The 24,138-nt window shown below is 39.2% G+C and overlaps 3 protein-coding genes across 3 annotated transcripts; 1 reads left to right on the top strand and 2 right to left on the bottom strand.

Moving 5' to 3' along the window:
* Nucleotides 1-6,846: 6,846 nt before the first annotated feature.
* Nucleotides 6,847-10,580, bottom strand: il21 (interleukin 21). Its single transcript, XM_076149152.1, has 6 exons — nt 10,392-10,580; nt 10,266-10,304; nt 8,691-8,804; nt 8,428-8,466; nt 8,253-8,336; nt 6,847-8,139 (listed from the first exon to the last, which is right to left on the bottom strand). The coding sequence occupies exons 1-6, from the start codon at nt 10,518-10,520 to the stop codon at nt 8,101-8,103; spliced, it is 444 nt and encodes a 147-aa protein (XP_076005267.1). The 5' UTR covers nt 10,521-10,580; the 3' UTR covers nt 6,847-8,100.
* A 9,167-nt stretch (nt 10,581-19,747) lies between these two features.
* On the bottom strand, nt 19,748-21,092 carry cetn4 (centrin 4). Its single transcript, XM_076148848.1, has 5 exons — nt 20,979-21,092; nt 20,644-20,802; nt 20,397-20,525; nt 20,147-20,284; nt 19,748-20,017 (listed from the first exon to the last, which is right to left on the bottom strand). The coding sequence occupies exons 1-5, from the start codon at nt 20,979-20,981 to the stop codon at nt 19,928-19,930; spliced, it is 519 nt and encodes a 172-aa protein (XP_076004963.1). The 5' UTR covers nt 20,982-21,092; the 3' UTR covers nt 19,748-19,927.
* Nucleotides 21,093-21,217: 125 nt separating this feature from the next.
* Nucleotides 21,218-23,645, top strand: bbs12 (Bardet-Biedl syndrome 12). Its single transcript, XM_076148977.1, has 2 exons — nt 21,218-21,293; nt 21,595-23,645. The coding sequence occupies exon 2, from the start codon at nt 21,605-21,607 to the stop codon at nt 23,483-23,485; it is 1,881 nt and encodes a 626-aa protein (XP_076005092.1). The 5' UTR covers nt 21,218-21,293; nt 21,595-21,604; the 3' UTR covers nt 23,486-23,645.
* The last annotated feature ends 493 nt before the right edge of the window (nt 23,646-24,138 follow it).

Raw genomic sequence — 24,138 nt, 5'->3', positions numbered from 1 at the left:
CAAAAGCAAAGTGTGACTTATATTAAATATGGATTAAAGAATGGTGGATGTTGATTACTTTGGTAAATTATAATTTATTTCAGAGATTATTGTTTTTTTGTTTTTTTAAGGGTACCAACACTCAAAGCCTGGACTGTATATTTATTTTCTTTATTTTTTTTGCTATTTGTTTGTAGTGAAGCAAAGATTTTACATGACATACATGGATATTTTGGAGATAATTTTGTATACAGAAAGAGGGGGAAGAGGAGAGAGAGAAATAGAGAGAAAGAAGGAAGGTTGTATTATGAATACTATTGTTGTTGTTAAACTTTATACGTAGACCCTGAGGTTGTCTGTATATTTAACCAGCTAATCACAGTCAATACGTTTACATGTTTACACAATATTTGTCGTTTCACAAAGACAAAATGCCGTTTTTGTCTACATGCAGGAAAACTACAGGGGTCTGCTGCTCTGAGTAAACAGGACATCATCACAGACGTACACTAAAGATATGTAAATGTTTTGTTAAAGACATGTACAATCGCTTTTGAATCAATGGCATTTTAGAGCGTGACAGGTTTGATCTTTTAACTGTTCTGAGATGTGACGGTCATCACTGGAGAATATTGATAAGCTATAATTAAAGGGAAGGTTTTTAGAAGTTGAATCAAATGCAAATCAGTGGTAGTCCCTTCTTAAAGGCAGGATATAGGTTTGGTCCCCATTTTAAGGACCAAAACACCTTTTTGCCTCAAACACACAAATAGAAACCATGAGTACTGTCCTCCTTCCACTGCTTTCTCTACTTCTTCCATTCACTGTGTTCTTGTTTTTTCCTACTGGAATGAGGGGATTTTCATTTTTGCATAAAAGATTTCTGACTGCATACTTCCTGCAAATCTTCAAATCCAAAGGCTGTGAATCAGTAGTTCATATAATAATCTAATATTTATAGTTTCTAGTGCTGGTGTTTACGTACTAGTTTATTTACTACTTACTACTTTACTTTGAGTAGTTATGGCTGCAGGTACTATTTTTTCCTACAAAGATGACGATAAAACGGTTGATTGACATGAAACTGAGATTATTTTGTGGTCTTGCAATAAGTCCACATTTTACCCTCCATGACGCTTTCTGTGGGGGTGGTATCTGTTTTGTGGTCATTATGAACTACACAAATCCACATGCAATCGCTCTCTATTTCTGGACTCAAAGGGTGGATGTAGGGTTTTAGAAAAAAAGACATTGTCTTTACTGTGATAGTAATGATGTCATTGCAGACAATGAAAGGTTCTAAACCACAGCCCTCTACATGACAGTGTCAAACTTAGGTAATGGTTTATTGAATTATTTTCGCAAGTAAGTACATTTTAGAATTTGTTTTTAAACATACAACGAAAAGGATAAGGAGGATAGGTATTAATAATATGTATCTTGTAACACTTAGACATTGCTTACACATGTAGGAAACTAAAGAAGAAACTAGATAGATGGATGGATAGATAGATGGATAGATAGTTAGATAGATAGATAGATAGATAGATTCTTTATTTAAACAGAACGGAAACAGTAAAATACTCCCAGCAACCCCAACATTCCCATCCTGGCTTATTGGGAGTGAAGAGTACAATTGCACATATCATAAAGTTACAACATTCAACAAACCAGCCTTAAGTCTGGAAGAACCTGCAAGTCTATAAAGTATATCAAAGAATGCCAGTTGTGAAAACACTTTAGTATGTCCTCTCATTGTAAATATAATTTAAGTTGAAGAAAAACATCATTGAGTCACTGTGAAACATTCATCTGTTTATTTACTCCTAAAATATGATTACAGGATCAGAATAAATCCTCATTTAAACCATTAGGTAAGACAGTGTGAAGGGTGTGTATCCATAAAGCTTCTGTTTAGCTCTGACGCACACGTGTCCATTGTTGGCACTTGTTGGCACTTGCTGATGGCCAGGGTTCAGCATGGGTGCTCAGATCGTTACACTTGCCCGTTTTACCTGCTTACAACACATCAACTTCAAGAACAGAACCTGCTGCCTAATATGAGCCACTCCTTTGTTAGGTACCATTGTAACAAGATGATCAGTGTTATTCACTTCACCTGTCATTGGTTTTAATGCTTTGCGATCAATGTGTATTTCCTGTAGAATTTGCCTTGCACCTAGTATCATGTGATACCAATTATGTGTGTAGTTGTTGTTTTTATTTACTTGGTGACATCTGAGAAACTATAAAAAGACACTATCCAGGTGTGTGTGGGGGGTTGTATATTTTCTCTTTAATTTTGTATGTTTCTCTGTTTAAGTTATTTATTTTTTACTGAAACAAGAAATTTCCTGATGTGGGACAAATCAAATTGTATTTAATCTAATCTATATTTCCAAAGCTTTCCTGGTAGCCGTCACAGGAAATAGCAAACTAAGCAGTCTGAACAGTTAGTACAAACACTGTTAACCCTAGAAATAGAAATAGAATAGAAATATTAAAATAGAAATCCATCCATCCATTATCTATCCCCGCTTATCCACTAGTGGGTCGCGGGGTCGCTGGAGCCAATCCCAGTCGTCAACCAGCGAGGGCGGTGTACACACTGGACAGTTGCTTGTGTGTCTATGTCACAGGGCACACATAGACACACAAACTCACTCTCACATTTAACACCTACGGAGTCACCGAATTAACCTGCATGTCTTTGGACTATGGAAAGAAGCCGGAGTACCCAGGGTGAATTATGAGGACAACATGCAAACTCCACACAGAAAGTCTCATACCCACAACCTTCTTGCTTTGAGGCACAAGTGCTAACCACTGCACCACCATGACGCCCTCTGTTAACCCTCTTGTATAAAGTATATTTACAGTGCTCTTTCCCAGCCACGTTTATCGGCCCTCTTGTGATGGGGCCATCTGCTATTTTGAAGGGTAACATGGTGGGAATTACCAAAACCATAGCATCTGCAGAACATCTTTGCCAATCCATATGCTAACACCCCAATGGGTCGTGAAAGTCCAATATCTTACATCTGTGAAGCCCTGTCAGAATTATTGTAACAAAGATTCTCTGTAGAAAATAGACAATGTCCTTAAAAAACAATATCATAGAAAAATCTGATAATTAAATTAAAATCAAGTAAGTTAGTTCAAGTGGATAAGGAACACATAAGGGAAATAAGAATGGCAAAATGATGACTTTTATCTCACTGAAATTATGCGCTTCTGTCTTTTTTAATGTTGTAACAGTTTGATAATGACATTTGTCTTGACTGGCACGAAGCTCATGCAAAGGTTTTTCTATGGGGCTTTGTTTGTACAAGTTTGTTTCAATTCAATACAACTAGTTAGTGAAGTACAGTTAGTCAGTAAAATGTATGGAACATGGATATGCACAGATAGAGAGGGGGAAGGCGAGAGGAGCTCAGTGCATCATGTTAATTTCAAGTGTGACAGCTCACAGGTGTGAAAAATCTTGTTGAAATCCCCTTCATCATCTGGGAAGTCCACCGTAGTGTTGTTGACAAGGAGGACATCTGCTTCAAAACATGTATGCACCTGTCATTGTGAGAGCTGCTAGTGGAGTTGGATCGCCCTTGTGTGCTGCGTGGTTGTTTGTTCAAGTATTTCGTTGTGGTGACACTCACCACAGAATTGAATCACAGCTGCACTTGTATGTCCACCTGATCGCAGTGGTACATAAAAAGAGCATAACAAATAAAGTAAAATTAATTTGAAATCTTTCTTCTAAAGTTATATTTAAGACTTAGTTTCTTCTTAGTTTTTCTTTTTTTTTTTTTTTTTGTTATTTGTTTCAATTGAAGCAAACATTTTACATGACATTGCGCATACAATTACAGGACATATTATTACTGTTGTTAAACTTTATACGAAGACTGAGAAAAAATAGGCAATATGAGGTACAAGTAGATTGAAATTGAAACAGCCGGAAGCCACGGCCGCTGGAGGTTGTGAGAACATGGCCCAGTAGTGTGGATGGCATCCATGATGCGATGATCTCAGTGGTACAACAACAGCATAGAAAATACAGTAAAATTAATTAACTAAAGTTTATATTTAAGACGTATTGCTCAAGTTAATATCTTTATTTGTATAGGACATTTCATGCAGAGATACATCTCAAAGTGCTTTAACAAAACAAGAACTGAATTAAATAAACTATTGGTTAAAAGAGCATAATACTTCAATAGCAGTAGGTGATAGAGAGACAAGCAAAACAGTTTGATGACAATACAGTAAAGCATTAGCAATGATACCAGCAAAGTCGACCATAATTAAAAGCTACATTAGAAAGACATGTCCAATGATATGTGAGGCTACAAGAAAGTAGCCTAGGCAGATTTATTGCGTGACACAAAGATCTGAGAGTTCTTGTTTAGGCATGAAATTAAAGGCAGTAGATGATATATGAAGGTGTTAGAATATCTAAAGGTTTGTAGAAGTAAAAGGACAATTCTAAGAGACACTGGTAGCCAGTGCAGTGATGCAAGCAGAGGGGTAAATGTGATTAAATACTTTGTCCTGGCTGCAGCATTCTGAATTAACTAAGTTTCTGAAAGAGTTTTTAGGAAGACCAGGATAAAGACAGTTCTAGTAATCTAAGCGGCTTGTAATAAAAGCTTGTATCAGCATTTCAGCATTGTTCTGAGTTAATAGCCCATCTATTTTTGGCAATGTTCCTAAAATGAAACAGCTGTGTTTTTGCGACCTTGATAAAATGATAATGATAATGAAAAGTTAAGATCAGAATGTGAAATCATTCTCAGACCTGTAATGTGTTTTGGTGTGCTTGGACAGGGTAGCTTGGGGACAAATGTGTAGAATTTATGTTTAAAAAGGAAAAAGGATAGGGCCTAGAATGCTTCCTTGAGGAACACCGTATTTAGTGTCAGATGTCACAAAGTTGCCTAAACTAACAAAGTTCTATTACATGTGAAACATGTCATGCATTGAGTGCAATGGTTGACATGGTGACGTTGTTACAATAGTTCACATGTTGTGCAGAGACCCACTTCTTTCTCAAGTCGATTGATTAAAATGCAGTGATCATTAGTATCAAATGCAGTAGTCAAATCTAAAAGTGGACAGCCACATTGTTGGAATCGGTCAAAATTCTCGAGTCATTTACCACCTTTAATAATAATAAATATTATGAAATAATAGAGTTTATCCAATGTATTATTGGTATTCAGTTGAACATGTAATTGGTCAAATATTTATGGAGGTAAGGAGGTTTGAGATGTGCCTGTAATTAGCAGGTGTTTCTGAAGGTTTTACCAAAGCCACTTTACAAAAACGGAAGAGCAAGTAACTTAAAAACCTTTAGTTCCAACTTGCTCCCAAGTTCCAAGTCTTACTGCTCCTTCTTTCCCTCATGTGACAATACATTACATTACATTACGATCATTTGGCAGACGCTTTTATCCAAAGCGACTTACATTACATTACCACCCTTCGCAGAGGGGGGAGCAATTGAGAGTTCGGTGCCTTGCTCAGGGGCTCCTCGGCAGGGGCTCGAACCGGCGACCCTCCGGTTCCCAAGCGGAAGCTCTACCCACTGAGCCACTGCCACCACAATGACTGGTTATTTTCAATCAGTGTGAATAGCAAAAGGTCACACACATAGTGATATTGTAGAAAACTAATTTTTTATTACTCACTACACCTGCCATAGTGCCCTCAGGTGGAGAAGCAGGAAAGTACAGTTTCTGCTCAAACATTTTCTGGAAGGCATTTTTCTCCCCCCTAGTTATACTCATGCGCATTTTAGTTTGACATGTCTCAGGAATTTGTTGGGTTGTTGGCGGCCTCTGCTGTCACAAAAGATCCCGACAGTGCAGCTGTAAATCTGCCTTGCTACACAATGTGATAAACTCTATACAGCTTAATAAAATATAATATTGTCAGTAGTTTGTTATTACGCCTGACTGCCTGAGAACTCATATTTACTCTATTTGTTCTGTATTTTTGGATTCCACATTACACTGTGTATTCCCAGAACCAAAAACCTGCCCAATAACCTATTTGGTGTCTTTTACAAATTGTGGATGATTGTCAAGCAATATCAAATAGCTTAAATTCCATCAGAAAAATTTTCAAATGTTAACACAAACCAGCAAAGCAATATGAAAATGTAATACAAGGTGTGTAAATTCTGAACCAAGCATTTCTAAGAGGCTGTTTTGACTGTCCAAAAAAAGCCTCCACAGATGATAGGACATCATCTGGGGCAAAACAGGTCTGGAATCAGGTGGGCAAGATGGCTGCTGAACTCTTTCAAAACCATAATCATGATTGATATGAAATGGGGCAAGGCTGTTAAATTTCCTCCAATATTTTTGCACCTGTGAGGCTCTGAACTCATCAACCCTAGGAGAGTTCAATGAATGTACACCTTGTACACCAACAACTACACCTCCAGTTATCAGTCGGTCGATTGAACGCAGCCCCCACCCGCCCCCATCATTCTGTGTGTCTCCCCAGTAGACACTGTGGAGTCCTTTCGCTTCCTGGGATCCATCATCTCCTAGGACCTCAAGTGGGAGCTCAACATCAGCTCCCTCACCAAAAAAGCTCGGCAGACAATATTCTTCCTGCGGCAGCTGAAGAAGTTCAACCTGCCAAAGACAATGATGGTGCACTTCTACTCTGCCATCATTGAGTCCATCCTTTCTTCCTCCATCGCCATCTGGTTCACTGAAGCCAAGGACAAGGGCAGGCTGCAGCGTATCGACGGCTGTGCAGAGAAGGTGATCGGCTGCAACCTGCCGTCCCTCCAGGAGCTGCGGCCGACCCCTCCCACCCCGGACACAAACTGTTTGAAACCCTCCCCTCTGGCAGGAGGTTGAGGTCCATCAGGACCAAAACCTCACGCCACAAAAACAGCTTCTTCCCCTCTGCAGTGGGCCTCATCAACAAGGCCCGGGTCTTCCACTGACCGTTCAATCAGAACAATTGGTATTTGCACATTTGTACCTTGAACATTTAATTTTCTTTGCAGTTTGCATCTTGCACGTCTTGGTTTGGTTCATACTCCAGCTATCTTTGCACTCTGACCAATTAAGTTACTCTGTAAATAACAATGCATGTTTTTATTGTAGATTTACTCTTTTGCACTTACTGTACATGTTTGCACCAACGACCAGCACAAATTCGTAAGTGAAAACTTGACAATAAAGCTCTTCTGATTCTGATGAATGGTATTGGGGGCATTAAAGTATAAGCTGCACATCTTGTTGAAACACTGACATTGTGGGAACAAGCCCTTAATGTTGAACTGCCTTTCTTAACTTTGAGTTTAAGGATTTTTATCTTATCATATTAAGTGTACTGCTGTAATTGACGTTAGGACCACAATGCAGAATGTTAAATTGTACTGCCTTTCATTGTCCAATCAAAGCTTCACTCAGAGGCTATATGGCTTCAAAAGCTATCTGTGCAGAATTTGATAGAAATATAAGGATTGAGCTTAATTCACTTATGCATCGGCTTTGTAGTATTGCAGCTTTCGCACACCCTACAAGCAATCACATCATTACTTTAAAAAAAGAACACCTACAACATGTTTGTCTCTTCACATCAGTTTACTTATAATGAGTAGGAACCACAGTGTGTCAGCAGGGTACAGCATACAGCAATTACAGATCATTCCCAACAAAATATGAAGCTCTTAAATTGACTAAATAATTCAGGTAGTGTACCCACATCTGCTGACACTATTACAAATAAACCAAAGCAAAACAAAACCTTTAAGATAATACAAGGAAGTCACTTCTATAAAAGGACATAGTCATACATAGTACAAATGCCATTATATGCTTTAAATTCTTTGAGAACTACAAATGACTTACAAACATGTCAGTTTGAATAAATTAATTTTCACATTCAGTAAGTGCCAAGTATATTCCACTAGGTGGGAGCAAAACAGCTTTCCTAAACTAATTCTCCTGAGTTTGAGAGGGTTACATTAACCACTGGTATCCAAATAAATATTAAATAAGTTAAATAAGGAAGGTTACTAAAGTAATAATGTTGACTGCCATGTGTAGCATCTTTTGTAGTGTCTTCTCTACATTCAGTTCCTGTTCACGATTAGGGATTGGGTGTGCTCATGTTCAGTTTCACCACGGCCTAAAAAAGGGAAAAGGAAGACAACATCCAAGATTAATCATTGTTACATAGATTTTAAACCAAAAACAATGTAGTAAGTCACATAAATTAAGTGAAATCCTTGGAAAAATTACCCTTTGAATGAGAGATTGCAGTCTGTCGATGAATTCGCTGGAGCTTCCGCTCAATTGTGAGTCGCAAGTTTGGCATGTTGTGGGCTGAAAAGAAGAGCAAAATAAGTCAATATGACCATCAAACATAAGTTGCACGAACGCCAGATTCACAGAAACTGACTAGATATTCTCTTACCTGTGCATCCACTGAGTTACAGAAGTTCAGACTGCTCTCCTGAAATGAATCAATAAAATGCAAGGGATTATTATTGTTATTATTATTATTATTATTACCTTTTAATGAATAGCACTTGTTGTACTTAATGACAGTTAACATTATAAAAAGTAAAGAAACCATAAATTAAAAACATCGAGTGGATATCGGGTATTACAAGCAGAGCTTTTGAGTTTATCATACTTCAGACACACATTCAGGAATGTTGCGCCACGTTAGCTTACTATATGGTGACTCCGAAGGCTTCTGCCAAGTTTGGTATGGGTGTCTTTGTCAGTAACGTTGAGTTTCATCAGCTTGTCCCTGAAGCAGTGCAAGGCAGGGAGACAGCAGCAGTCCTGTAAAAACCAAAAGGTTGCGTTTAAAACATTAGTATCATGGGTAAATGCATGTCAGTTCTCTTTATTTTTGTATTATTGACAGTGATACGAGTGAACACAAAACATAAACTTCATTCCATCCAACTACCACCTCGTTATATAGCAGAAAACTGATCAATAAGATAATGTTGACAGTAAAAAATAGACAAGTCAAGCCTGTAAAACTTGGTACATGTATTTTTAGAAAACTCCTATTGCAGCGATCAAAACATTTCCAAGAAATCTTATCAGCCTAGTTTCTTGTCATGACTTCATCATGGTGCAGACTTTCCAAACTGAAACGCAACTAAATCAAGTTTCCACTATTTTATAGGTAGGTTTCTGTTCCCAACACTGCTTTAGAAACCTTTGTCAGAAATTTCCCCCCTCCAATGATCGTTTAAAACAAGAGTGTGTGAAATGACATTCTGTCCAAGTGAAAATATAAGATTATATAGCTATAGTATAATGTCTGTTTGGATGCTCGTATTGCAAAGTACTTATATGAACCCAACTGAGGCACAGATCAGGTCAGATTATTGTCCAAAACGATCACAAAACAGCTGAATGACTTGAGCTCCAAGACACTTTCTCGCTTGGATTAATTCAATATTTGAAGTATTTCTTCCAATTATTAACTAAGCAAAAACAGGCCACGTATTTTCTTAGTGTGTGTAACGTGATGAGTTTGTGAGGTGGTATGAGAAAGTGCAATGGTCTGCTTTCTGTATGATTACTCATCTCATTTCGACAAAGAGTTCTGTGAACTATAGAAGTGTGCTTTCACCAAGCAAGCATGTGGGTGGATTCACTGAGAAGTCTGACAAGAAAGAAGGCTGAGTTGGAATTACAAGTAAATCTGTATGATCACACTTTGAGGTCAGTTGCTCATGATTATGTGGGATTGCTCCGATCATGTAAGCTTAGAGGCTACAGCAACGTTTAACAGTTATTTGTTAAAATTATTAGAAACGCTAAATGATACCAAAATGTTTTATATAAGAAATAGTTTACATCTGGGCATTGGGAAACACATATTGAATTTTAATGTACAAGTCTTAAGTGTAACGAACTTGTTCTATGTGAACTCTGTTCACATAGCTTCAGTTTCAGCTTTGGTGTGACTAGCTTTGGTTGTTTAGCTGTAATCTACGTATTATTTTGTCTTTCTTCAATTAGTTAAATGTGGTGTAAATTTAAAATAACTTCTGTATTTTTATCTGACATGTATGTGCAGCCTTAGCGTATTAGGATGTTGTTTACCTGACACATATTGTGATTTCACACATCATCTGATGTACTCCTACAGTGGCCTATTGGCTCATGACAATTAGTAACTACAGTAAGTGGGAGAGTGTCAACAATGAGTAAGCAACCACATATATTAAGAGTGGCCGTAACCACACTATCAACATTAGAGTGAATACAAATCGTGCTTACCTCAATATTCTGTGGTGGAATGTTGAGCAGCAACTCATCCTGCAGGGCAGATATCAAGATTTAGTGTAATAATTGCACCCAAACACAGGCATGTTGTGTATAAAATGTGAATGTCCAGTAACTTACCTGCAGGCTTTCCTTCAACTTCCTGACCTCTTTCAGGGCTTCTTTCAATTTATTCAGAGACCTGCTTGCTGTTACATCAGCCAAACAGCAGCAGCCGACTACAAGAAAGCAAAACAGAGCCAGCTTCATATTGTCAGTTTCACCAGCAGGTACCAGAGTACTTTTCAAAAGATTTACTGGAAATGCAGAAGTAAGTCTCACCATTTTATAGGTATCCCTGCGGACACAGGAAAACTGTTTGATAAGAGTTGGAAAGCTGTAGAAACTGCTGCGTGAGTAATGACTTTTTCTTTTCCACTGGCAGTCACCACTACGTGAGCCGATAGTGTCGTCAGGGCGCGCGTGCGTGGGGCCCGTAGATGCTTGTGTGTGAACGTAGACTAGACGGGGTGCACACGACAGGAAACGACAGGAAGATGGCACTTCCCATTTTCAGTTTGAATCAGCAAGGCCACAGTGACACTGTGACATAGGTTGTCATCGTAGGTGTGGTATTGACAACCTGAGTGTGTTCATGACAGGTCGGCCACCCACACAAACACACACGGCATCTTGCAACAACAGGAAATCCTTTTGAAGTACGGCAATGACAAGGGAGGAAATTCAGCTATGTTTCCTCCGTGCAGCAGGATGTCCTCAGCCCCACAACACAGGAGCACATGCAATCTAATTAAGGAATTAATGGGTGTGAGTTTTTTCATCCTTACAAAATCAATAAAGTCTATATAATTTTGATTATTTGCATTTTCTAGTATTGAAATTAAGTCCCTGTTTTTTGTGTTCAAAGATATTTTTAATAACTGCAATAATCTTAAGTTTATTGTTCATTTTCATAATGTAATCATGTATAAAAACATATCCAGTTGGTGTATAAGCAGCAAAAACCATGTCGGCCTCAAAAATCCAACATTGGTCTGCTTGTAATCCAAATCAAGGAGGGAAGTTATTATACAAGTGGAGACTGAGACCAGATCTACATAAAATAAGTACTGAACACATCAACATTTTCCTCAGTAAATATATTTCTAAAGGTGCTACTTACATGATTTGTGCACCAGATGTTGGTAACGACCTAAGTAATCCGTACATACAAAGAAACCAAAACAAATACATTCAGAAATTAAGTTATATGATAATGTGAAAGGAGACGAGAGGGAAAACGTATTGAACACATGAAGAAAGGGAGGTGCAAAAAGGCATGGAAAGCCAGGACACCAGCTGAAATCTATCAGTAATTAGAAAGCAATCATGTCCCTAATCAGTGCAAATTGACATCAGCTGGTTCAGTCCAGACTAATGGCCTTTAAATCGTGTCTCATTACCAAGATGTCACACAATAAACATTTCATGATGGGTAAAAGCAAAGAGACCTCAAGACCTTTGCAACGTTATTGTTGTGAAACATACTGACAACATTGGTTTACAGAAGAACTTCTCTACAGTTTCTACTTCTCTCAACAAACAACTGGTTTGGTGAGCACTGATGGGGCCATAGTCCAGAAGTGGAAAGATTAGAACATCATTTCACCATAAACTGGCCATGACCAGGTGCTCCTCGCAGTGAAAAGAATTATCAGAAGAGTTGTCCAAGAGCCAAGGACCACCTGTGGAGAGCTTCAGGAGGACCTGGAATTAGCAGTAATGCACTCAACTGTCATGGCCTGTATGCACACTCCCCACACAAGACTCCATCACTGAAGAAAAAGCATGTCAAAGCGTGTTTTAAGTTTGTTGCACGACATTTGGATAACCCTGTGAAATACTGGGAGAATCTAATCTGGTGGAGAAATGGTACTGCACATCACCCCCAAAACACCATACCAACAGTTAAGTTTAGAGGTGAGGGACATCATGGTGTGGTGCAATGGTTTATCTGCGTTCTGTATGATTACTCATCACATTTCAACAAAGAGTGCTGTGAACTATAGAAGTGTGCTCTCACTAAGCAAGTGCGTGGGTTCACTCACTGAAAAGCAGAAATCTGACAAGAAAGAAGGCTCAGATGGAAATACAAGTAAATTTCTTGATCTCAATTTGAGGTCAAGTGTGATTATGTGGGATTGCTCTGATCACGCAAGCTCGGTGGCTACAGCACCGTTCAACAGGTAGTTTGATTCCCTCAGGATCCAACAACACTAGCATGTGAGTATCAAAGTAGATCAAATAATCTCTAAAACCATTAGTGCAAATGAAGTCTTAATTCCTACAAAGGTGAAGTTTTATGGATGAAAGTTGTGGTCCTGCACCAATATGCCATGATTATTTGTTTTACCGTCGGTTAAGTTCTCTTTTAATACTTTATGGCAGTATACTTAGAAAACATTGAACTATTCGTATTAATGATTAGTTACAGTAAATTACACCAAAATGATTTAAATAAGAAATTGCACGCACAGCCATTTGTGGAGAGGGAACCTCTCCTGAGGTTTTTCCACGTCTTCCTAGAGGGCTTTGGGTTGGTTAGGGAATTTTCCTGATGTTGCGGGTCTGTAAAGCCCTTTGAGACATTGTTAATGATACTGGGCTATACAAATAAAATTGACTTGACTTGGTGAACATTTCATGTCAATAGCACCTTTAGAAATACATTTACTGAGAAAAATGGTGACGTTTTCAATACTTATACGCTGTATAAGTTATATGACTTTGATTATATGACTTTGATTAACTCCACAAATTAGGTCATAGGGTGATCTTCTTATTACAGTTGTACATGCAATGATATTAATGCATCAGGTTTGATATTTTACCTGTTATTATAACCACCTGTGTGTGAAATACAAACTTCATTTCTCAGATGGAATATTTTAATTGAATCTAATTTATATTACTTGTGACATTACACTAGGCTGGGTTAGGGTTCAGTCATGTTCTCTCTGTACGCGCACACACACACACACTCTTACTCACTCTCACACAGCTACTGTCATAAGACATTCACACACAGTCTTTCTAATGTAACCAGTGAGGCGGAAGTGAGAGTGAGACTTGCAGAGAAAACCCCTGCTCATCTCCGCTCTTTCTCTTTCTCTCTCTCTCTCTGTCTCTTGCTTCCCCCTGTGTGTGTGTGTGTGTGTGTGTGTGTGTGTGTGTGTGTGTGTGTGCGCGCGCTCGTGAGGGAAAGGGTGGGTGGGGGTTCCGACTGGTTTTTGTAGTGGTGCATCATCCTCACAATTGTCCCTATTAGCTCACTGAAGGAAATATTTAGAGTTAAACTTCGAAAGAATTCCCTCAAAAATCCATCATCACCCCCTGCTGTGTGTCAGAACTGTGACTGACTGCTTATGTATTGACTCGCTGTAGAATAGAATAGAATAGAATAGCTTTTATTGTCATCGTACATGAGAATACAACAAAATGCATTTGTGTCTGCCTGAATCTTAGAACAGTGATAAATAACTCAATCTTAATCTTGAACAGAGAGAACAAACCTCTGCCAAGGCCCAACATTATAGGGTGTGCTTTCTTTGCTCATAGGAATCCAGATATTTACTATGTTGAAATAACTATTATATATTTATCATGCATGTTCATTGTGAAGTGGTCAATGTGCAGCGATGCCAGGAATTTGACCCCTGACCTAATCAACCAGATCTGGATCACAGCTGACAACTCGCAATACAAAATTCTAAAGAAAAAAGTATCTTGAACTTAGAATAGTGTGGAGGAAATGTGTCATACACGTGTCGTGAAGTATGTAATGTTGACATAGTCAGAATGTGTTTGTGGCAAAATATCCTTTGATGGAGAAATGTATTCTTCAGTATCATGTCCAGTCACCATTTCAGAACTGTTTCTGTTTCCATGAGATACAGTGTGTGTTGGTTAAAGTGATGTGTGTGTGACTAGTGATGTGTTAAGGTGAAAGGGAGTCATAGTGAGGGTTTCTGGTTGTGGTCAGCGAAAGTACAGGTCACCATTTCCCCTCATATTGGAACGAGTGGCTTGTTGAAACTCACACTGATCTTTGTTTCCAAAAACAGTTGCCGACCCTTAATGAAGCCGTTGTTCCTTTGAAATAATACTGTCCAAATGAAGAGCAATCCAGTCCAGGTAGGAACCCATTTAATTTTAAATTCCTGAACATTTGGGGATAGGCAGCGTTACGATATTTGTGTAAATTTCATGAAAAGTTCATTCATTGAAATAATATTATTAATATAATCAATAAAGATTATTCCTTGACATTTAGTCTAGTCTTTGTCCTCTTGTCGTATTTTCACAGCTTCATGCCATTCAAGCTAAATAAACCTTTGTATGCTAAGCATACTGCCATGTGCACTGCCCCTGTAATATCTGTTAGTCTAATCCTGGATGTGTGTGGGTGACTGAGAACAAATTTTAGTCATCTTTTTCTTATTCTAGCTGTTGAGACTTCATAGAAAGTGAAGTAGATGAACTGAAAACAGCACAACTTGAGCATGTGTGTTTCAAGTTCTATCACTGATTTATTTTGGTCCCATCTCAGTATACTTCCTACTACAACTAGTACAAGTTCCGACACTACTGCTTCCCCTGTGTGAAGATTTGCATTTCCAGGTTGGTGGTGGGGTCTGAAAGTTTACATGCATCACATTTAAAAATATGGAGACTATACCTCCAGAAGCTGAGCCCTTTACAAGCTTTTTTTTGCACAGACAGTACCAGGGGGAATGAAGGTGAATTTCTGTGCGAGCATGTCTGATATTACCGTAAGCATACAGGAAGAGCACAGAGATGTCGTGGGTGGGGGATCGCCTCTTTTGGTCCTCTTCCTCAACACCACAGCAGCAGGATTACACAGCTTGTTTACAAGGTTTGGTGAATTTCTCACTGCCACCGTTGAATAATTTAAAGATTGTCAATGTCATGCTTATAGAGGCACGTCGCGACCACTTCTTCTGCATAGATCTGTCACGTCTTGAGTAAGCTCTGCCAACAGCGTTTGTCACACACACACAATGAAACTAGGTAACTTCCTTTTAAATGTTTAATTTGACAACACAAAATTACAAATTCAAATGTATGACCAACGTACATCCCAATGTGCTGTCAAAAACTGCTGATTCCAACGTTGCTTACAACAGTATCGAGTTGTAAAGCTTACTTAAACAATATTTAGGTCATCAAACTAGCAACAGGCACAGCACAAATGCATTTCGTTGTATTCTCATGTACAATGACAATAAAAGCTATTCTATTCTATTCTATTCTATTCTGTTCTAACAATGATGTTATCCAATAAACAATTACAACAGTGATGTCATCAACACTGGAAAAGTAACAACAGTGATGTCACATTACTAAATTCTACATTTCAGAATAATATGAACCTAGTTCATTACTAATCTTTGGATCTCACAAGGCTCAGTGGGCCAAACATTTTACTGCTTCCTGTTTACATGACTGAAGTGCTTAAACCTATATACGGTTTATTGAAATTATGGCTGCTAATAATCACTGATTAATCAATGTGATCAGATCACTCATAACAATAATTTGCACGTTTAGTCTAATCTTAGGGTGTGATGCGGTGGGAAGTCTGTGCTAAGGACTAAAACTGTTAGTCTGTGTAAAAATGTGTTCTGAATTTTACGCACCTAACCTGTTAAGGAGCACACACCAATGGCGTGAGGGACAAGCCAACTCCATCGCAGAGTTAACACATCGAGCCAGACAAAGTCAATCAGACTCCCACTCACATCTACAGCCAATTCACCAAACCACTATGTGATTGGAAGTGAGAGGAAACATGGAGGGAACATGCAGTGCTGTGACGTTGCTAAGTGTGTTCAGAATGGAAAAAATGGAACTTGTTGCATTGTGTTTGACATTGAATGAGGCTTCAAGTATCAACACCTGAGTAGATACCTTTAATTCAGGTAGTCCACCAATTTGTCATGTCATGTGAGGCATTACTTGTGTCAGTAGCTCAACAGGAAATTCTGAACAAAAACCTTACCTAACTTAAAGCATGAGGATCAGGATTAGAAGAAATCTACATTTACAGAAACAAACACCTTTATGACTAGTCTGGCTTTTACACAATGTTACAAAGGTATGTACAGTATGTTGATGACAGAAAGGTTCTTCTAATGGTACTTGATTAGCTAATAAAGAGAACAAGAACAAAGCTATCTGACTAGATTTGTCATAAATCAGGCATAAAAAATGCAGACGCAATCTCAAATTGATAACCTCATCATAGTGTACAGAGAGAATATCTGCACATACATGAAATAATCCAAAGATAATGTAAAGACATACCACAGATGTAGTCACCCTTTGCATCTTCTCGGCACAATGACAGTATTACTTTGACTTATAGTGTCTCTTAAACAGGGGGCTTGTGAAAATAGGTTGCCTACTGAAACGGTGACACATTGTTGACCTTTTGCAGTCTATAATAGATCATCTTTTACCAGCAACAAGCAGACCTTTGACGGTTAGTTGTTTTGGAAATTGATCATTTTGTGGGAAAAGAAAACGCGCTGCCGAGCGAGCAGTGGGAGTATTAAAGAAACTGTATGCAGTCAAACCACAAAGAGCAGGGGAATAACACAGCTGAGGGGCCATGAGCATATTAAAGGCCACAAACTTACTGCACCAACACAACTGAGTCCATTTGGAAAGTTTCGTTCCAACACCAAACATCTAGTATTCGAGAAACACGTATAGCACCATTTTGTGCTTTTTGTAAAAGCAATGAGTAAACATTATGATTTATTGTGTATCAGTTATTATCTCTACTGTATTTTGAAACTTTGTGTTTGTGGATGTTTGACTTTTTTTTTGTGTTGCAGAATTGAATGATACAGATACTCTCCATACTGTTACCCTGTAAACATACACACACCCATTAAAGAAGGATATTCTTCCAAATTCTTAATTATAATTTTATGCTCCAACTGTTGATGATGATGAATATGACAACTTAGAAAGTGTCTGGTATTGGAGTGTTTTTCAACTCTCACCTGGGCCTTGATGTACTTTGAACTCTGAGAATGTGGACGGATTTGAGTCAGAGGGCATCAGAGGGTTTGATAATATGAACCTTCCAAATACTGTCCGTCTGTTTTGGCTCATCTCTATTCCACCTTTCAACTCTTTAGCTGAACAAAGTGATTTACTCTGTTCTAACCTTTATTTAAGATGAAATAAAGGCAGGTCATAGGAAAGCAGTTTTTGGAGGGTGTGTATTTACAAATGTACAATTTGTAATTTTTTTCCCAATGTATTTTCTCTGCCGCAGGTTGCACAGCTACTGGTCCGGTTACTTCAACACGTTGTCTACCATATTGGAAACGCAAGTTCAACCCTCCCCTCGTATTGCCATCTTCGTTACACCATCTGACTCACGCCAATTTAACACCGCGCAAATGGAAATTCATGTAATGTTCACCTCTCTGCTTGCTAGACACGGCTGCTCCTGCATTCAAAATCCCTTACCCCCTCCCTCTATTTCGCAATGGCTGAGGGATATGATGTATTTTCTTAAACTCGAAAAAATCCAGCACACTATGAGGGATAAGTTCTACCAGAGATGGCAACCATTTCTGTCTTCACAGATCTACGGGCTATGCCAGACCAATGACTGAAAACCTGAAGACTAAATAGTTTCTTTTTGTTTTTCTTCTATATCCCAGGCGGGCCAGGACGGGTTGGTATGAATGTGGGGTTGTGTGATTGCAGGGGTTGGGTTGGGTCTTTGGGTGGGATTTCCTTTCTCTACTTCTGTTTTTTGTTTTTTCTCTTCTCTTCTTCTCTTTACCACAACCTATGATGCAATTTGTAGTAGCTTACATTGCTGTTTGACATCATCCTGTAAAAACTGTATTTACCCTATGAGGTCATCGCATCAACATCACTGATGCCATCTTGGACTCTTGAGTCCACGCCACTGTGCCATGTTCTCACAACCTCCAGTGGCCGTGGCTTCCTGCTGTTTCAATTTCAATCTACTTGTACCTCATATTGCCTATTTTACCTCAGGGTCTACGAAAAAAGTTAAACAACAATAATAATACAACCTTCTTTCTTTCTATCACTCTTTGCCTTTCCCCCTCTTTCTGTATGAAAAATGATCTCTAAAATGTCCTATAACTGTATGCGCACTGTCATGTAAAATGTTTCCTTCAATAAAAACAAATAGTACACAAATGTACGAAAAAGATTTCTCTAATATCTAGACAGTGCAGTATGTGTTGTGATTACTGTCCTCTAAATGTTACTAGATTTGTATTTGTGTACTTTATTTCTCTTAATAAATTTTATTAAGGTTTAACATGTCAAGAGTACAATTCAGTTTTCATACATTGGTACTTCATCTTGGGACAAAACCCTTCATATTTTCCAGCTGATGTTCTTTCTGTGTAGATGAAGATATCTGAAGTTTCACAATCAGTGGTAGGAATCCTCAAAATAATAAACAGACGCTTTTGATGGCTCGGAAAAATACGTCACTGCGATATCCTGTTTATTTTTTTTACAGAGATATGTTTGACCAAAACCAGACTTCCGTGCTCGATAACAATTAATCAGCAGGTGCAGCTTTCCTATAAGATGGTTGTGTAGGTAAGGCAGAGCTGTGCTGCATCGACTATACTGATGATGACTTGGTTTAGGATCTCAGTGAAGCGAGAGTCACATTTACTGAGATACTCATCTCAAGTCTCACTTGCCTTTTTGATTTAACTTTCACTGTCTGGAGTCTGACATTACAGAAGCATGCTGAACTTTGCAAGGCGAGGTGCAGAGTACAGTATGCGTAGCGTGCATCCACCCCTTGAAGTTCAATAAGATCAAAATAGGCTCTATCATTTTATACATTGTTTAAAGAGTGAGAGACTGGAAGGCTCTGTGAAACTAAGGTGACAGGTTCTTACATCTATGGGGACTCACTCAGATTTGAACTTTTGATAAATTCTCTCCATGTGCTTCATTGTCTGTAATTACTTACAGGTGCATATCAATAAATTAGAACATGGAAGTCTTCCCCATGATTGTGTCGCCTACTGAACCAGACTTAGACAATTTAAAGGCTCAGGAAACCTCAGCAGGTGATTTGAGTTAATTAGCTGATTAGAGTGTGCCACTGAACTGAACTTGGGGTTTTCATGAGCTGTAAGCCATAATCATTCAAATCAAAAGTTTTTAAATATTCCACTTTCTGTGTAAAGAATCTCTTGAGTTTCACTTTTTGAATTGAATTACCGAAATTAATTACTTTTCATGATATTCAAATTTATTGAGATACACCTGTACTGTTATTAGTTGTTTTTACTTAGTATCTGGCCTTGTTTTCCTATTTAATGGTTCATATTTCGTTTCGTTTCATTTTCAGTTGAAGCTGCATATAATGCCAAAATGAGCACAAATAAACCGATGAAATATATTTATTTATCATACAAAAAGATCTGTAAAAGGCATGTCAAAATTATTTACAAACTAGGTAAAACTAGTCTAAGTCTGAGTACCAAAAAGCTATCATAGAAACTATTGACAGAACCAAACGTGAATGAAAAGGTCCAGAGTAAAAGGCTGTAACATGTACGTGTTCAGTATAGATTGGTCTTCTTCATTATCCTGAGGAACTCCTGCTCGTTGACCTCGCCGTCGCCATCTCTGTCTGCCTCCTCAATCATTTCCTAAAGAAAGAAGATCTGCATTAGTTTGTTCAAATATATACAACCACACCCAGGTACAGCCACTTAGTGTTTCACATATATGGATTTAAATGAATAAGTTTGATACAAGATAAAGAGAAGGTGCCTTACCTGTAACTCCTCATCTGTGAGGTTTTCACCCAGCTCCTTGGCAACTCTCTTCAGATTCTTGAAGGAGATCTTTCCCGTGCCGTCATCATCAAACAATCGGAAGGCTTTCAGTGTTTCCTCTTTGGAGTCTTTTTCATTCTATCAACAATAAGCAAGGATGCATGACAAATCCCCTTTGAAAGGAATGAATTAAAGGGACAACATTCAGAGCATATCCGCTGATTTTTCCCCAACCAGCTGTCTCACTCACCATTTTCACAGCCATCATACTTAGGAACTCACTGAAGTCAATAGTTCCAGGTCCCTCTTTGGAAAAATCTGCAATCATGGTCTTAATTTCTTCCTTCTTTGGTTCAAAGCCAAGAGCACGCATGGCAACCTGCAGTGATATAAAAGTAGCAATACCACCACAAATTGGCAACAGGTCAAGAGTATTTGGACATCAAAATATTACCAGACAAAAGAACATGTCCACATACTTTTGGCCAGACACTCACCTTTAGCTCCTTCACGTCTATAGTTCCGGTCCCATCCGTGTCAAACAGATCAAACGCCTCCTTGATCTCTTGCTTCTGCTCCTCAGTTAGCTCGATTTTGTGACCTGCTGCCTTCTTCCTCTGGCCAGCCGATGGAGCTGGTTTCCTGTAAGCCGAAGCCTGCAAAACAGTAAGTAGAAAACAGAGGTGCGTTGAAGTATCTAGCTAACACCGCTGGTGAACTTGAGCTCCCACGCTGCACGAGACACGACAAAACAGTAAACAGCTACAGCTAGGAAAAGCATTGGATAGAGCGAATGCATCGTGTAAATATGAGGTATTTCTATCGAATGTACCATATTAGTTGCTGGATAAACAAGGCAAACTTGACGCTTGTGTTTGTTGTCAATACGGCAGGAAGCGACGGATTTAACGCTTGTTTTACAGTCAATGACAAGGGGAATAACCAATAGAATACAAGAAGACTTATACCTAAACGAGCCTTAGCCAATCGGAAAGGCACAGAGGCGGGACAAAACTCTGCCCGCCAATTGTTATTATCGTTTTATGTCTCCAAGCAACCATGAGAGGGACGCATGCGCAGTGTGTCATCATCAGCCGGTCAGTGTGGAAGAAGAACGAACAATCGCACTAGTCATTATTTACCAAAGGTACACTTATGTTCCGAAATGCAATAACAACTGTAGTAACATTCTTATATTAAACAAGCTACTTTGGCGTCGTTGTAAATACTTAGAATGGAGAATTGTTGCTGCTTTGTCTTTGTTTTGATGTATTAGCTGATTAGCTTAGCTCGCAAGCTTTTGACTCTTTTCCATAGCGTACCTCTGAAGCGTGAGATTATGAATGTCTTACTATTATAAGCCACTTGCAGTTTAAACTTTTTGCTGCTTGTTTGTTGTCTTGCGAGGTGTATGAAGTTCAAACTGTATCTGTCCTTTCACAATTCAGGTATGCAATAATGTTTGGAAGTACAGTTCTAAACCAAAGACAACATGTTGGACTCCAGAGGCTCATGGCGCTGGCAGGAGTCACACATTCTTCTCTGGGCCCCAGTAAAAGGTACAAGTTTATACAGGATGAGTTAAGTGGGGAGTCATCGCTGGTGTGTTCCTGCTTTCGCATATTGGAGAATCTAGAGCTGACCTGCACCGTTGGCCAGCTGGTCTATGAGACGATACAAGCACATCAGAAGGTCTATCATTCAGGATCGGGATGCCTGCTGTTTCTGGCAGGTGCGTGGAGCGGTGCTGCTCTGGTCTGCCTTCAGAGAGGAGTGTCAGTACCACACATCACCTCAGCTTTGTCTGAGGGGATGGAAGTATGTTTGGATGTGTGCAGGACATGCAAAATTTCCACCGAGGGTCTCGTTCTGTCAAAGAAACCCATTGTGGAGGCGTCATGTGCGTCATCTCACCTGCAAAGGACAACAGGAGTCATCACCGGTGGACAAAGGAAAATAAATCTTCGTCACAGCAGACATCTCTGTGCGGTGGAGTCTGGAAATGTTTCCACAGGACTGCAACAACATTCTCAAAGGTCTAAACATGCTGACATTGCACACATCGCTGAGGCATTGAGCCACGGTTGTGTCAATGCAATGAATTTAGTTGTTGAAACCAGCCAGATGCAGTCCAAAGGTAATCAACAGGATGTCGGCGCTTTCACCTTTGACGTGACTAAAGTTATGACTTGTGTGCTACCTGGTATACCAGAGGAAGATGCGTGTGTGTTGTCAGGCTGCGTGCTTCTGGTATCTAATGAACAGGCTTCAGTTGCACAGCACTTAAAGGAACAGCACTTGAACGTTGCTGTTATTACTGGAGACTTAACTGATACATATCACCACCTCGGCTTTAAAAGGCCAACAGGTATACAGTATGTGAGTGATCACTTAGATTTGTCAAGTTTAAGCAAAGAGGAAGAGTGGGTGGAGAATGTTATGGTGTTTTTGTTGAAACTAGATGTAAATCTGATTTTAGTCAGTGGAGTCGCAAGTAGAAAACTGATACAGTGCTGTTGTAGACATTTTATACTCATAGTGGACAAAATGAAGGTCTCGGTTTTGAAGGCATTGGGCACAGCAACAGGAGCTGTACCTGTGAGTTATGCTACACAGTTGAGTAAGTATTGTGTCGGTGCTGGGGCCAGTGTTGTCATATGGAGGGACCACAGCAATAATGAGAGGAAGTCATCGGTAGCTTTGAATATTTCCACTGCTGGCAACAGCGGATTGGTCACCGCTGTCATAACAAGCTGTGTGTACGGCAAGCTTCAGGTCTTGGAGGACCAGTTCTGGGCCTGTGCTTATCGTTTACACCACGCACTGAGAGACAGAGCTGTCCTGCCTGGTGCCGGAATCACAGAGGTGCTTTGTATTCAGCAGCTTGTAAAGAAGGCAGAGCGCCACATGGAGCTCTGCAAAGAGACAAATGACTCTGCCCAACAAACCAAAGCAGGAAAAACGAACCCATACACCAATATGGTGTTACAGCTGATGGCAGAGGGTTTGATTGATTACATATCCACTGTAATGGTTAACACTGGAAGGGTTTCAAAAGTCAGAGCCAGGACTGCAGTGTGCCAACAAGTGCAGAACTGTAATGGAAGTTTACAACTCACAGCAAAGTTCTCACAGCTCTTCTTGGATGGTGAAAGTGAGACTACAGAGAAATTAGATGAAGCACCAGTAGTGAAAGTCTACGATAATGTGTGTGTGAAGCAGGAAACATGGAGGAAAGCCTTAGATCTGGTTATGCTGGTCTTGCAGACTGATGCAGAAGTCATCACAGGCGTGGACAACCAAGCTGACGTCGCACAGACAGATCTAATGTTCTTATGATTCGTGTGTCACCATATTGGAGTACAGGATTCACACAACTCTCTGAATGTCCGTAACACATGGGGTAAATTAAGGTGCACACAATGGACCAAAGTCATATTTTGAAGGATATAAATGCGTTGTTGAATTGAAGTGATGTTTCTAAGTAAAATAAAAAAGTATCAACAATCTGACTGCTCCTGCGTTGTCATTGAACAGTCGAAATGAAATGAAAGGAAATGAAAAATGTCGTCACAGTACCTATACTTTACCACATGGGGGAGACAAATGATTGTACACGTTTTTTATTTGACTCACTCCATTTCCTAAAATGCGTAAGATATATATTATATTATATATTTTGCCTATGAATAAAATGCGGTGAGAAATAAGCCAAGCAGAAAATGAAACCTTGGAAGCCAGACGAGAGGAAGTGGTTGTTTAAATACTTCTGTTCAACCTGTATGTATTGCTCAAGCCCACATTCTTGTAAGACCCTGTGCCGTTTGTCATACTGACCTCGGTACTGAACAGGCCTGGCTGAGGACCATAAATTGTCAATAAGAAAGCATAATTATACAAAAACACACTAGTTATACAGGTCATATTTATTCTTAATCAAGCGTGGCCATGCTGACAGTAGTTGCTAAATAGTGCGGCACACACCTTGTCTT

This window comes from Genypterus blacodes, unplaced genomic scaffold (genome assembly GCF_046128005.1).
Source record: "Genypterus blacodes isolate CSIRO-AG114 ecotype Tasmania unplaced genomic scaffold, CSIRO-AGI_Gbla_v1 ptg000044l_1, whole genome shotgun sequence".
Taxonomy (NCBI): Eukaryota; Metazoa; Chordata; class Actinopteri; order Ophidiiformes; family Ophidiidae; genus Genypterus; species Genypterus blacodes.
The sequence above is the reverse complement of the archived record's forward strand: the minus strand, read 5'-3'. Positions and strand labels throughout refer to the sequence as shown.

Coding starts and splice junctions, on each gene's coding strand:
- il21 (XM_076149152.1), bottom strand. CDS start 10,520: ATGAAGCTGGCTCTGTTTTGCTTTCTTGTAGTCGGCTGCTGCTGTTTG. Junction 8,805..10,265: donor TTCCACCACAGAATATTGAG/GTAAGCACGATT, acceptor TGGTTTTTACAG/GACTGCTGCTGTCTCCCTGC. Junction 8,140..8,252: donor TGCAATCTCTCATTCAAAGG/GTAATTTTTCCA, acceptor TCCCTTTTTTAG/GCCGTGGTGAAACTGAACAT.
- bbs12 (XM_076148977.1), top strand. CDS start 21,605: ATGTTTGGAAGTACAGTTCTAAACCAAAGACAACATGTTGGACTCCAG.
- cetn4 (XM_076148848.1), bottom strand. Junction 20,526..20,643: donor TAGACGTGAAGGAGCTAAAG/GTGAGTGTCTGG, acceptor ATATCACTGCAG/GTTGCCATGCGTGCTCTTGG. Junction 20,285..20,396: donor GTATGATGGCTGTGAAAATG/GTGAGTGAGACA, acceptor TATTGTTGATAG/AATGAAAAAGACTCCAAAGA.